The 12469-nt window shown below is 50.3% G+C and overlaps 2 protein-coding genes across 2 annotated transcripts; both read left to right on the top strand.

The window, feature by feature from the left end:
- The first annotated feature begins 381 nt into the window (after positions 1-381).
- LOC129353608 (filamin-A-interacting protein 1-like) lies at positions 382-6944 on the top strand. The gene is given in 7 exon segments (XM_055022965.1): positions 382-464; positions 579-844; positions 847-869; positions 1017-1190; positions 1836-2014; positions 2981-5609; positions 6560-6944. Coding segments are annotated over 6 exon segments (3417 nt in total). The 5' UTR covers positions 382-464; positions 579-585; the 3' UTR covers positions 6713-6944.
- A 687-nt stretch (positions 6945-7631) lies between these two features.
- On the top strand, positions 7632-12437 carry LOC129353619 (cell cycle control protein 50A-like). Its single transcript, XM_055022975.1, has 7 exons — positions 7632-8008; positions 8802-8921; positions 8990-9097; positions 9167-9254; positions 9329-9475; positions 9977-10183; positions 10293-12437. Exons 1-7 carry the CDS (start codon positions 7757-7759, stop codon positions 10484-10486), a joined length of 1116 nt encoding a protein of 371 aa, XP_054878950.1. The 5' UTR covers positions 7632-7756; the 3' UTR covers positions 10487-12437.
- The last annotated feature ends 32 nt before the right edge of the window (positions 12438-12469 follow it).

The raw sequence follows: 12469 nt of genomic DNA, 5'->3' as shown, positions 1-12469 counted from the left end.
ATTGATTGATCAGCTACATATTGATCCATTGATCCATGGGAAAAAGTCAAACTGGTTCCAGTTCAGACTTCACTGGTTTGAACTATTTATGTTTAAAGGTTTTGCATTAAATATGAACAATTACACGAATAAATCCTGACATATTTGGCGTTAACTGCAGTTTGTTGAATTTTCTGGTGTTGGTCTCCCAGCACCAGTCGGCTCTGGTTCCCAGTGCTAACTGGGAGCCTAACTGGGAGCCTAACTGGTCTCGTGTTCCTCCTCATATTGTTGTTGTTGTGATATTTTTATGTTGATGTTCCAGAGTAAAAATAGACGCTGCGGATGCCGTTCCAGCTAAAAGCAGCCGGATACGATCCAGTTGTCTTCAGTTACCAGAACCAGCTGCTCGTCCACATTCCTGTCTGCGGCGGCGGCGGCGGCGGCGGCGGCGGCGGCGTCTGTCGCCTCAGCAGGTCGAGCAGGTAAAGTCGTCCAGGTGAGACTGAGGCCAGGTTATGTGGAGAGGCGCTGAGCAGTCAGTATCTGCTGTGGATTAAACATCTACCAGCTGCCTGGTTCTTGCTGCTGCCCTGCAGGTGAGAAATGCGATCCAGGAGCTGCAGCGCCGCAGGTCCAGAGGACGGACGCATTCAGACGCACGGCAAGGCCTTCGCCAAGCAGCAACAGGTGGAGGAGGGGGAGAAAGAAGCACCAGAAGTGATGAAGAAGAGGAAGAACATACAAAAACAGGAGAAAGATGGCCGAACGGCCACGACGCCGTCAGGAGACGAAACCGCAAAACATCCAGAGAGCCGCAGGACGAAACCGCCGGACCCGACCAGAACCGACCTGCTGCAGCTGCTGGGGTCATGGAGGGGGAGCTGCAGGTAGCACAGCAGGGGGTAAAACAGTTGGAGGGGTCTTGGTTTATTGATTGATTGATTATTATCTCTGTTTCTGTCCGATTCTTCTGGATGTTCTGGTTTCTGCTTCCTGCCGGATCAGAACCGATCTCAGCTGTTTTCTGTCCTCAGGCCCGGGACGACGTCATCAGGCTGCTGCGGTCCGACAGAACCGGACCGGAGACCCTGCAGGCCCACTACGGCTCCGCTGCCCCCCGCAGGCCGCTGCAGGCGCTGCAGAGGGACGCGGCGCTTCTCCATGGCAACCAGTGCACAGATGACGTGTATGAGCGGCCGATGGCTGAGGTCAGAAGGTCAACGCGGCTCTGGCTGATTGGTCACTTTGACCCGGCTCGGTTCTGATTGGTGACTTTGACCCGGCTCGGTTCTGATTGGTGACTTTGACCCGGCTCGGTTCTGATTGGTGACTTTGACCCGGCTCGGTTCTGATTGGTGACTTTGACCCGGCTCGGTTCTGATTGGTGACTTTGACCCGGCTCGGTTCTGATTGGTGACTTTGACCCGGCTCGGTTCTGATTGGTTTAGATGTTTCTCTTCACGTTGAACATTCTGAGCTAAACTTTAAACTAGCCCTCAGCATGATGCTGCCACCACCGTATCATTTTTTATTGGTAGATTTTTAAAATTTATGTTGAAATCATTTATTATTTTTTGTTACAAATATTTTTATTTATTAATTTTGTATGTTTGTTTTTAATTTTTGTTTATTTATTTTTTGTATAATTTCATTTTGATTTTTAAATATTTTTCATATTTGTTATTCTTTTATTTTATTTACTTTTATTTTTATAAAGACTAGTTGTTATTGATTAAACATTATTAAATTAACGGTGTAGGCTCCCCAGGCTCTCTGGAGCTGCCGGTCCCGGCGTGGGAACCGGGCCGGGTCTGGTTCTGTCTGTGCTGACAGGCTCCGGTCTCATCCTGCAGCTGGACCGTCTGGAGGACAAGCAGAAGGAGACGTACCGGCGGATGCTGGAGCAGCTGCTGCTGGCGGAGAAATGCCACCGCCGCACCGTGGCGGAGCTGGACGGCGAGAAGCGGAAACACGCCGACTTCATCAACAAGAGCGACGACTTCACCAACCTGCTGGAGCAGGACAGGGAGAGGTGAGCGCACAGCCTGCTTATGCCTGGGGCCGGCTGAGCTCAGCTGATATATGAGCTTCTAGTCGTCCAGAACTCCTGATCCGAAGAGAGGAACCGGAACCGGAGCAGAGATCCGGTTCCAAACCGGATCTGAAGCTTCACTGCATTCAGTTCAATTTAAATTCTTTTAAATTAATTTAAAATTTTAATTAGTGTTTAAATATTCAGTTTTAGGGGTTTCCTTGCAGCAAGAAGGTTCTGGGTTCGATTCCCGGCCCGGGATCTTTTTGCATGTTCTTCCTGTGTGGGCTGGGTTCTGTCTGGTTCTGTCTGGTTCTGTCTGGTTCTGTCTGGTTCTGTCTGGTTCTGTCTGGTTCTGTCTGGTTCTGTCTGGTTCTGTCTGGTTCTGTCTGGTTCTGTCTGGTTCTGTCTGGTTCTGTCTGGTTCTGTCTGGTTCTGTCTGGTTCTGTCTGGGTTCTGTCTGGTTCTGTCTGGGTTCTGTCTGGTTCTGTCTGGTTCTGTCTGGGTTCTGTCTGGTTCTGTCTGGTTCTGTCTGGTTCTGTCTGGGTTCTGTCTGGTTCTGTCTGGGTTCTGTCTGGTTCTGTCTGGTTCTGTCTGGGTTCTGTCTGGTTCTGTCTGGGTTCTCTGGCTTCTTCCCACAGTCCAGAAACATGACAGTCAGGTTAATTGGTCTCTCTAAATTCTCTCCAGGTGAGTGTGGCTGTCCAGTCTGTCTCTGTTGCTCAGCGACAGACAGGTGACCTGTCCAGGTGACCTGCCAGGTGACCCCGCCTCTCGCCCAGATTGCAGTGGGGCGATCCGGGCCCAGTCGGGACAAGGGTGTTAGAAAATGGATGGATGGAAATATTCCATTTTAATTTAATCTTTTGTGATCTAATTTCCTTTTAACTGAATTTAAGATTTAACTGAATGACGGTATCTTGGACGCGGTTCTGTCCGCTGACGTCTTCCTTCCTCCGCCCTCAGACTGAAGCGGCTGCTGGAGCAGGAGAAGGCCCTGCAGGCCCGGCGGCGCCAGGAGCACCGCAGGAGGCTGGAGGAGCTGCAGGACGAGCTGGGGAAGCTCAGGTCCTTCACTGTGCTGCTGGCGGACGAGCGGCAGCTGCACGTCGAACACATCCACCAGCAGAACCAGAAGATCCAGGACCTCAGCCAGAAGCTGCGGAACCGGGAGCGGCGGCTGGCCGCGTCCAGCGACGCCGCCCTGCAGGACGGGCAGAAGGCGCTGCGCCTGGAGGCGGAGCTGGAGGCCCAACAGGCGAGGTTCAGGCAGGACCACCAACACCTGCTGGCCAAGATGGCCGACCAGGAGTACCAGAACCAGCAGCTGAAGCTGAAGCTGGACGGGCTGGCGCAGAGGGCCGGGGAGCTACAGGAGAGGAACGCCCCGCTGCAGAAATCTGAGGAAGACCTGCAGCAGCTGAGGGAGAAGATCAGCGGCGGAGAGCATGGAAACTCCTCGCTCAACACTGAGCTGGAGAACCTGAGGAAGAAAGTCCTGGAGATGGAGGGCAAAGACGAAGAGATCACCAAGACCGAGACGCTGTGCAGGGAGCTGAGGAACCGGCTGCAGGACGAGCAGAACCGCAACCAGGAGCTGCGGCTGCAGGTGGACGGCCTCCAGAAGAGGATGGCGGAGCTGGAGAGGCTGGAAGCAGCGTTCAGCAGGAGCCGGACGGAGAGCGCCCAGCTGCACCAAAACCTGGAGAAGGAGAGGAAGGTGGTGAAGGACCTGGGCACAGACCTGGACCGGCTTCGGACTCGGCTGAAGGAGCTGGAGTCGTCCGAGTCCAAGCTGGAGACAAACGAGTCGGCGCTCAGAGAGGAACTGCTGAAGCTGAAGTCCTTCACCGTCATCCTGGCGGATGAGAGGAAGACGATGGGGGAGCGGCTGAAGCAGGAGGAACAGAAACACGAAGACTTGAGTACGATGCTGAAGGCAGAGCAAGGGAAGGTCACGGAAGTTACAGAGAAGCTGATAGAGGAGAGCAAGAAGTTCCTGAAGTTCAAGTCAGAGACAGAAGTCCAGCTGGAAGGTCTGACTCTGGAGAGGGAGGAGCTCCGATCGACGCTGAGGAGCAGCGAGGAACAGCGTGACGAGCTGAACGAGAAGCTGAAGAAGATGAGAGCAGACAGACTGGAGGAGATGGCCAACAGAGACCGAGAAGAAGACGACCGAGTCCAGAAGCTCACCACCGAGATAGAGAGGCTTCGAGGCCGGCTGGAGCAGCTGCAGGTGGTGGAGGGAGACCTGATGAGGTCAGAGGACGAGTACGACCTGCTGGAGAAGAAGTTCAGACACGAGCAGGACCGAGCAAACACGCTGTCCAAGGTGGTGGACGAGATGAAGGCTCAGGTGGCCAGGAGCAAAGCAGTGGAGCGAGGCGAGGCCAAGAGCCTGGAGGCCCAGCTGAGGATCCGCTGCAAGGTGGAGGAGGCCAAGACCAGAGAGCTGCGGGTCGAAGTCCTCGCCCTCAAGGAGAAAATCCATGAACTCATGAACAAGGAGGACCAGCTCTCCCAACTGCAGGTTGACTTCTCCGTCCTCCAGCAGAGGTTCCTGGAAGAAGAAGAGAAGAAGAGGCGCCTCAGTGTGGATGTGGAGAACCTCGCCAGGGAGCTGGAGGCCTCCAAGCGCTACAGCCGAGCCCTGAGGCCCGGTGTGAACGGCAGGAGGATGGTGGACGTCCCTATCACCTCCACGGCGGTCCAGACGGAGTCAAACGGGTCGGCCGAGGATGAGACGGCAGCCGGATTCATCCGGAAGTCCGTTCAGGAGGAGAACCACCTCATGAACAACCTCAGACAACACAGCCTAAAGAGGCCCGCGGTTCTGGATCGATACCCTCCGGCGTCATCAGACCTCGGAGGGAGATCCTCCACACCCTGGATGGGCAAGATGGAGGCCGTCACGCTGACTCAGACCCGACGGTCCTCATCAATGTCCCCGAATCAGGGACGACCTCTTCACATCCGCGTGACACCAGACCACGGGACGAGCACGGCCACCCTGGAGATCAGCAGCCCGCGTCCTGAAGACTTCTTCTCCAGCACGACCATCATCCCAACGCTTGGTCTTCAGCAGCCTCGCATCACCATAGTCCCCAAACCCTCAACTGTTTGTACTGTAAGTGGAGATCCTGATCGGGCCAAGTCTCCGGTTGCGGTCACCAGCATCTCCAGAACCAGGAGTCCAGAGAAGCCCAACATCATCACTGGGGTCCTGCAGTCGCCGGTGTCCATCATCACGGTCAGCACCACCCCGGTAGCCGAGGCGTGTGCTTCATCTGACCCTCACGAGAGCAGCACCAGGCGGACGCTGATCAAGATGACGTCTGAGAAACCACCAGAGAGGAAGTTCAACAGCAACATCGTAACGACAGAGGACAACAAGATCCACATCCACCTGGGCTCCCAGTTCCAGAGGAGCTCTGAGGGCAGCAGCAGTCCTCTGCTGACCCTCAGATCAACAGGAAGTAACTGCGACTGCCAGGAAACTGGAACGGTGCTCCGCTCCCCGCGCCAGAACAAGATGACCAGCAGTATAACCATCAACCCTGTCACCTCTGCAGCGTCCAGACCCACACAGTCTCTGGTGAGTGTCTGAAGATCTCGAGTGACTTTTGATCTTCTGACACTTCAAATGCTTCTGAATTGTTTCAGGTGACTGTGGATTCTGCAGGTAGAACACACTGGATCCACCTTGGCAGCCGGTCCGATGGAAAGTTCTGTCTGTCGCAGCAATTAGAAAACGTTCATGTCAGTGGCTCTTCACAGACCACTAGCGATTTCCTACAACAGCATCTCCGACTGCCCAACCAACCGAGACATCAGGCCTATTTCTGTTGAAACTATGTAACAACTAGAGCAACTTAAAGTCCATGAGGCCTTGTTAGCCACTGCTAGCCATTCCCTGTGACAGCAGCTCCAACTGTCCCACCAAAGGAGACCTGGGGTCTATTTTTGTCGGACAGTTGACGGTCCAACTGATGGACCAAGCAAGACCTTTGGTCTATTTTTGTTGAAACCTTGTAGCACTTAGAATAAGTTAATGTCATTGTGACCTTACTAGCTACTGCGTCTCAGGTTGTCTGACCAAATGGACCGATCGGGAGTCAGATTTAGGTCATGAATTTGATGGGAATCTCATGAGAGAGAGAAGAACTTAGAACGGTGAAGAAGTAAGATGCAGAAGTACAGCACAAGAGTGAAATGTTGATCTTATGTCAACATTTTTGAGTTTTACTTCCAGACTGTGTTGTTTATGCTAGCAGAGTTTCATTGACACATGGTCGGTATCAACATGGCTGAACTGTTAGTATAACTCGTTAGCGCTAGCAGAGCTAATGTTTATGATTAGAGCTTTATTGTTAGCGCAGATAGCTTTTCAGTTAGCGGTGCCCACACTGGTCGTTACCCTAACAAACCAACTGCTGGTAACTGAGAAAAACTTTGCTTGAAAAGTCCAGAACTATCCCTTTAAGAGTCTTCAAGGTTTCTGCATCCAGGACTGTCTCCTGTTCATGCTGGGTTTTATGTTTTCAGCTCGGTTCCGATGTGCAGCTCAACGGGAAGAAGGTTGTGGGTTTGTCCGCAGTGACGAGGCTGGAGTCCCAGGCCATGAAGATCGAGCTGAGGAAGTCGACGGTGTGCAGCTCGGCCTCTGCAGCAGCAGCAGCTGCAGCAGGAAACAGCTGAGAATCTGATGAGGATCTGATGAGAATCTGATGAGGATCTGATGAGGATCCGCTCCCAACAAGCAGCTGCGGCTCCCAGCCTGGTTCTGCTGGGTTCTGTTTGGGCCGGGCCAGGCTGCTGTCACGTGTTTGATGCCGCTCAGGTTTCTCTGCTGCTCCTGGAGGTTTGGACTTACAGAGACACGTGAATCCATTTCTGACCAGAACCAAATAAACTATTTATCTAAACTTCAGCTTCTTTCTTGTCTCAGCTGTCTGAACTTCAACATGTTCACTTTCTGAATGTTAAACCAAGCGGCTTTTAAACGACATGTTTTGGGTAAATTGAAACTAAATTAATTTTACTATTTTATCTGACTCAAATTGTCCATAAAAATGTCCAAAAACACGGATATGTATGTTTATTCATCACACAGATTAGTGCTGCGTATTTTGTATTTTGTCAATTTGTTACATTTTATTCAGCAAACATTTCTTTAGTCAAGTACAATATTTTGATCAGATGATCACTGATTAATCAGTATAATTATTTTGATGTTCAATGAATTAAAAATTTTCATTTCTATCATCATTTTTTAGTTGTACTGCTTTATGTGTCCCATAACTGCAGCGACATTATCTATATAGTTTTGATTGACTTTAAATAATTTTTCTGAGTTTTATATTTTATTTGTATTTTTACTTTGATCTAAGCAGGAGATATAGGAGTCACTGAAAAAGGAATTCTGAAATATAAGTCAGAATTTAATTAGATCCATTATTTAAAGTCCATTTTAATTATTGTTTTTTTTTTCCGCATTGGTATTTTGGTGTTATAATTTTCTAATTTCAGATTTATTAACTGTATTACCAAAACGAGCCAGAAGATGGCGCTTTGAGACCCAAAAAACATTGTCCTTCTGTGGACGGCAGGGGGCAGCACTGGTCCCGAAGGAAGAGAGGCAGACGTTGGTGGCCGTTGTGATTTTGTAACGATGCTTTGATTCCGACAGTTTAACGGTCAACAATTGTTTTAGCAACTTCTCCCTGGAAACAACAGCTGACAATGATGGCCTCCAGCTACAAAGACGAGGACGGACACATCACCGTGTCGGGATCCGGAGCCGCGGCCGGCGGCGGCGGCTCTCTGCGGAGCAAGAAGCCTGAAAACACCGCCTTTAAGCAGCAGAGACTCCCGGCCTGGCAGCCCATCCTGACCGCAGGGACCGTCCTGCCAGCCTTCTTCATCATCGGCCTCATGTTCATCCCCATCGGCATCGGCCTCTACGTCACGTCCAACAACATCAAGGAGTTCGAGGTAGCCATGTTTGTAAGACAAGCAGCAGAAATTGTTAATCAAGCCAGTGACTGGCTGCACCAAACTCCCTTCAGGAATCTGCTGTTTTAGAGAAATTTCCTCCTGGCCTGTTGAAACAGCTCGATCTGTTGGAAAGCGAACATTTGTTTCGAAGGCTTGGTTTCTCCGGATGATTCCGCTAAAAGAAAACAGAAAAACATAATTTAACAAAGACAATAGCCGAGCTTAAAAAGAATTTCAGCCAGACTTCCAAATTATGGCATTTAGTGACATTGTATTACTGACAATTTCATAAATATTTATTTAAAACACTGTTTCTTGATGATTCGGCATAAATAAACATTTCAAACATTATCATTAAAGCCCTAAAACCAAGTTTAGAAAGTCTGTCAACAAAACTGCATCCAGAAATCTGATAATTTAATGACATGCTGGAGATTTAATGACATTTCTCTCCTTTATAGAGATATGAACATTCATTTAACATACTGTGTCCTCTATTTACTGTTTTTATGAGGATTTCACAAATAGAAATAAAATAAAAACAATCCTTCAACATTTGTTTTCTTTATAAAACGTTTTGTTTATTACATCTGCATCGAGATTTCTGTAGAAAGTTGAGGTCCTCTGGATGATTAAATGAAAAACGTAATTAACAGTAAAACCAAGTTTTAAAATGTTTCCAAAGATCCTTCATTTTAGTGACGCTGTGTGTCTGGTATCTAGTGCGGCTGTTGGGTTATAACGTTTCAGATCCATGATCCATGATGATCCAATGATGGTTTCTGTCCAGATCGATTACACAGGAGTAGAAATGTCCAGTCCGTGCTTTAACTGCTCCCAGAACTTCAGCTGGAACAGCACCAAGCCGTGCACCTGCTCCGTCCCCTTCCACCTGGACCAGCCGTACGAAGTAAGACCCGCCGCTGTCCGGGTGCGAGCCGCTGCGGCCGGGCGTAACCGTCTCTCTTCCGCCCACAGAGCAACGTCTTCATGTATTATGGACTCTCCAACTTCTACCCAGAACCACCGCGCTACGTCAAATCCCGAGACGACAGCCAGCTGAACGGAAACGAGGAGTCCCTCAGGGTGAGGCTGCGCTGCTCAGGACGTTCTGCTTCATCCAGCCGTTACGTTTATTTCTCTGCTTCCCAACAGAAACCCAGTAAGGAGTGTGAGCCATACGCCAAGCACAGCAACAAGCCCATCGCGCCGTGCGGAGCCATCGCCAACAGCATGTTTAACGGTGACGACTCAGGGTTTCCCCTCAGAACCGCTCCACGTCTTCTGCTGAATTCATTCAATATTTGTATTTTTTAGACTCACTGGAGCTGATTTACATCGACCCAAACGGCACTAAGGTCCAGATCCCGCTGACGGCCACGGGAATCGCCTGGTGGACGGACAAACACGTCAAGTTCAGGAATCCTGGAGCAGAAAACACGAACCTCAGCGTCGCTTTTCAAGGTAACGAGCTGGATCCACCCGGATCCACCTGGATCCACCCGGATCCACCTGGATCCACCCGGATCCACCTGGATCCACCCGGATCCGGCTGCAATAAGTCGTTAATCAGACAATGAAATGAGATCAATAATTTCCTTTGCAGAAATGATTGTTTCTGCTGCTTGTTTTTTTATTTTTTATTTTATTTATTTTGTTGATTTATTTGGATGATTAAAATGTTTTTCAGTTCCAGAGTTAAATGTTCGTTAGGATATAAATGTTTTATTATTACATCTTTATTATTATGTTAGTGGAAAATGGCTTCAAAACAACATCAGCATTTATTTATCACTGTGAGAAATGAAAAGAAATAAAGTCAGACGAGTCACAGTGTAGAAAATAATACCAGATTAGACCATCAGGTTGGTTTCGGTCTCTAAAATGTTCTGGACTGTAACTGGTGCTGACCCAGTGACCGGCCCGCCCCAGTGGCTCTTAAAGTCTGACCTTCCTCCGGTCCAGGAACGACGCAGCCGGTGAACTGGCGCCGGCCCGTGTACCAGCTGGACTCCGACCCGGAAAACAACGGATTCATCAACGAGGATTTCATCGTCTGGATGCGGACCGCCGCCCTGCCCACCTTCCGGAAGCTGTACCGGATCATCCAGAGGCGGAGCAACATGCATCCCACGCTGCCGCGCGGCAACTACACCCTGGAGGTGGTGTACAGTATCCTGACAGGGGTCAGAGGTCAGTCTAAGCTCTCCTACAGTAATCCGTGTTCCCAGTAGAACCCAGGTGGGATCCAGAGTCTTCCTCCTTAACGAGCGGATCCCAGATTATCCGGTGCGGAGCTTCGATGGCCGGAAGCGGATGATCCTGAGCACCATCTCCTGGATGGGCGGGAAGAACCCGTTCCTGGGCATCGCCTACATCAGCGTGGGCTCCGTCTGCTTCCTGCTGGGCGTCGTCCTCCTCATCATCCACCACAAATACGGCAACCGCAACAACGCCGCCGAGATCTCCCACTGAGAGCCGGGCCGGGCCGGGCCGGGCCGGGCCGGTTCTGCTGCAGCCAGCAGCGTTGACGTTAAAATCAGCTTTTTTAGATTCCGACAACACGGCAGAGCGAGGAGGAGCCGAACAGGAAAACCAACCCCAGGAGTTCTGGAGCGACCCGCCGGGTCGCAGTCGTAACGCTCTCACTGCAGGAACCGGGTTCGGCTACCAGAACCGACCGGGTCGTTGGGATGGGTGGTCTGGAAGCTGGGTCGGTTCTATTCTGACTCCTCAGTGAAATCAGTGCAGCTGCAGCAGTCTGTGCACAGGGAGCTGGTTAGTCCTTCTGACTGAAGCGTTCAGTGGTTCCGTTCTGACCCGGATGACCAGACAGCGCCATCAAACGTTACGGTTCTTTTGAAATTAACTTCCTCAGAGCTCAACAGAACCTCTGGGTTTAGTGAGTCCAGATCCACTTCAGGAAGTTCCTCCTAACGATAAAAGCTCCTGGATGTGTTTCAGGATGTAAACGCTGCGAGAAAAACGGATCTGAACGTTTTCTGCCCCGTTGTGAAGCTTCCTCCCGTCCTGCAGGGGGAGCTAAACCCATCCAACTGTGAATGTTAGTGCTAACATTAGTACAATAGCTGAGGCAGCAACACCTGCTTAGATAAGCTATAATAATAATAATCTGTCTGCAGAAACGCAGGACGATCATTTCAAGATCATTTCTGCACATTTTAGTCATTAATATTTCCAGCGTTGAGATCCAGGAATTATCCAGGTCCATTCATCATTTCTTTACATTTTCCTTTGAATCTGTTTCATTTTAATAGTTTTTACAAATTAATGCAGAAGAAAAAGTAGAAATAGATTCAGAAGAACCGAAAACTAAATGATTGATGTAGAATTTTCAGAGACCAGCGATCCGACTGAGCGGTTCTGGTCCTGGTTCTGGTCTTGGTTTTGGTCCTGGTCCCGGTCCTGATTCTGGTTCTGGTTCTAGTTCTGGTCCCGGTTCTGCTTCTAGTTCTAGTTCTGGTCCTGATCCTGGTTCTGGTTCTGGTTCTGGTTCTGGTCCTGGTCCTGGTCCCGGTTCTGGTTCTAGTTCTAGTTCTGGTTCTGGTCCTGGTCCTGGTTCTGGTTCTGGTCCCGGTTCTGGTTCTGGTTCTAGTTCTGGTCCTGGTTCTAGTTCTGGTTCTGGTTCTGGTCCCGGTTCTGGTTCTAGTTCTAGTTCTGGTCCTGATCCTGGTTCTGGTTCTGGTCCCGGTTCTGGTTCTGGTTCTAGTTCTGGTCCTGGTTCTAGTTCTGGTCCCGGTTCTGGTTCTGGTCCCGGTTCTGGTCTAGTTCTGGTCCTGGTCCTGGTCCTGGTCCTGGTCCTGGTTCTGGTCCTGGTTCTGGTCCTGGTCCTGGTCCTGGTCCTTGTTCTGGTTCTGGTCCTGGTCCTGGTTCTGGTTCTGGTCCTGGTTCTAGTTCTGGTTCTGGTTCTGGTCCCGGTTCTGGTTCTAGTTCTAGTTCTGGTCCTGATCCTGGTTCTGGTTCTGGTCCCGGTTCTGGTTCTGGTTCTAGTTCTGGTCCTGGTTCTAGTTCTGGTCCCGGTTCTGGTTCTGGTCCCGGTTCTGGTTCTAGTTCTGGTCCTGGTCCTGGTCCTGGTCCTGGTCCTGGTCCTGGTCCTGGTCCCGGTTCTGGTTCTAGTTCTAGGTCTGGTCCTGGTCCTGGTCCTGGTCCTGGTCCCGGTCCTGGTCCTGGTCCCGGTCCTGGTCCCGGTTCTGGTTCTGAGCGTTGCTGCTGCGTCTTGTTGCCTCGTCGGTCTGACTGATTCCTGATTGGATCTTTGGATCCTGCAGGTTGTAACTCGTCTCTGTGGTTCTGCTCTCTGTGCTGCATGAACTAAATGCATCCTGTTTCATTTCTGCACTGATGACGTTTGTTTTGAATATTATTGTTGCTTTAAATGAATAAATTCTTCATTTTTAAAACATGATTGTTGTTCCTTTGACTGCTCTTCACTTCCTG

The sequence above is a fragment of the Poeciliopsis prolifica genome, unplaced genomic scaffold (assembly GCF_027474105.1).
Source record: "Poeciliopsis prolifica strain line A6 unplaced genomic scaffold, Auburn_PproV2 SCAFFOLD094, whole genome shotgun sequence".
NCBI lineage: Eukaryota > Metazoa > Chordata > Actinopteri > Cyprinodontiformes > Poeciliidae > Poeciliopsis > Poeciliopsis prolifica.
This window is presented reverse-complemented; position numbering and strand designations above follow the sequence as displayed.

Excerpts from the sequence above, each read along its gene's own strand:
- LOC129353619 (XM_055022975.1), top strand. The coding sequence starts at position 7,757 with ATGATGGCCTCCAGCTACAAAGACGAGGACGGACACATCACCGTGTCG. Across the intron at positions 9,098-9,166 it reads GAAACGAGGAGTCCCTCAGG|AAACCCAGTAAGGAGTGTGA; the intron begins GTGAGGCTGCGC and ends GCTTCCCAACAG. Across the intron at positions 10,184-10,292 it reads CACCCTGGAGGTGGTGTACA|ATTATCCGGTGCGGAGCTTC; the intron begins GTATCCTGACAG and ends AGCGGATCCCAG.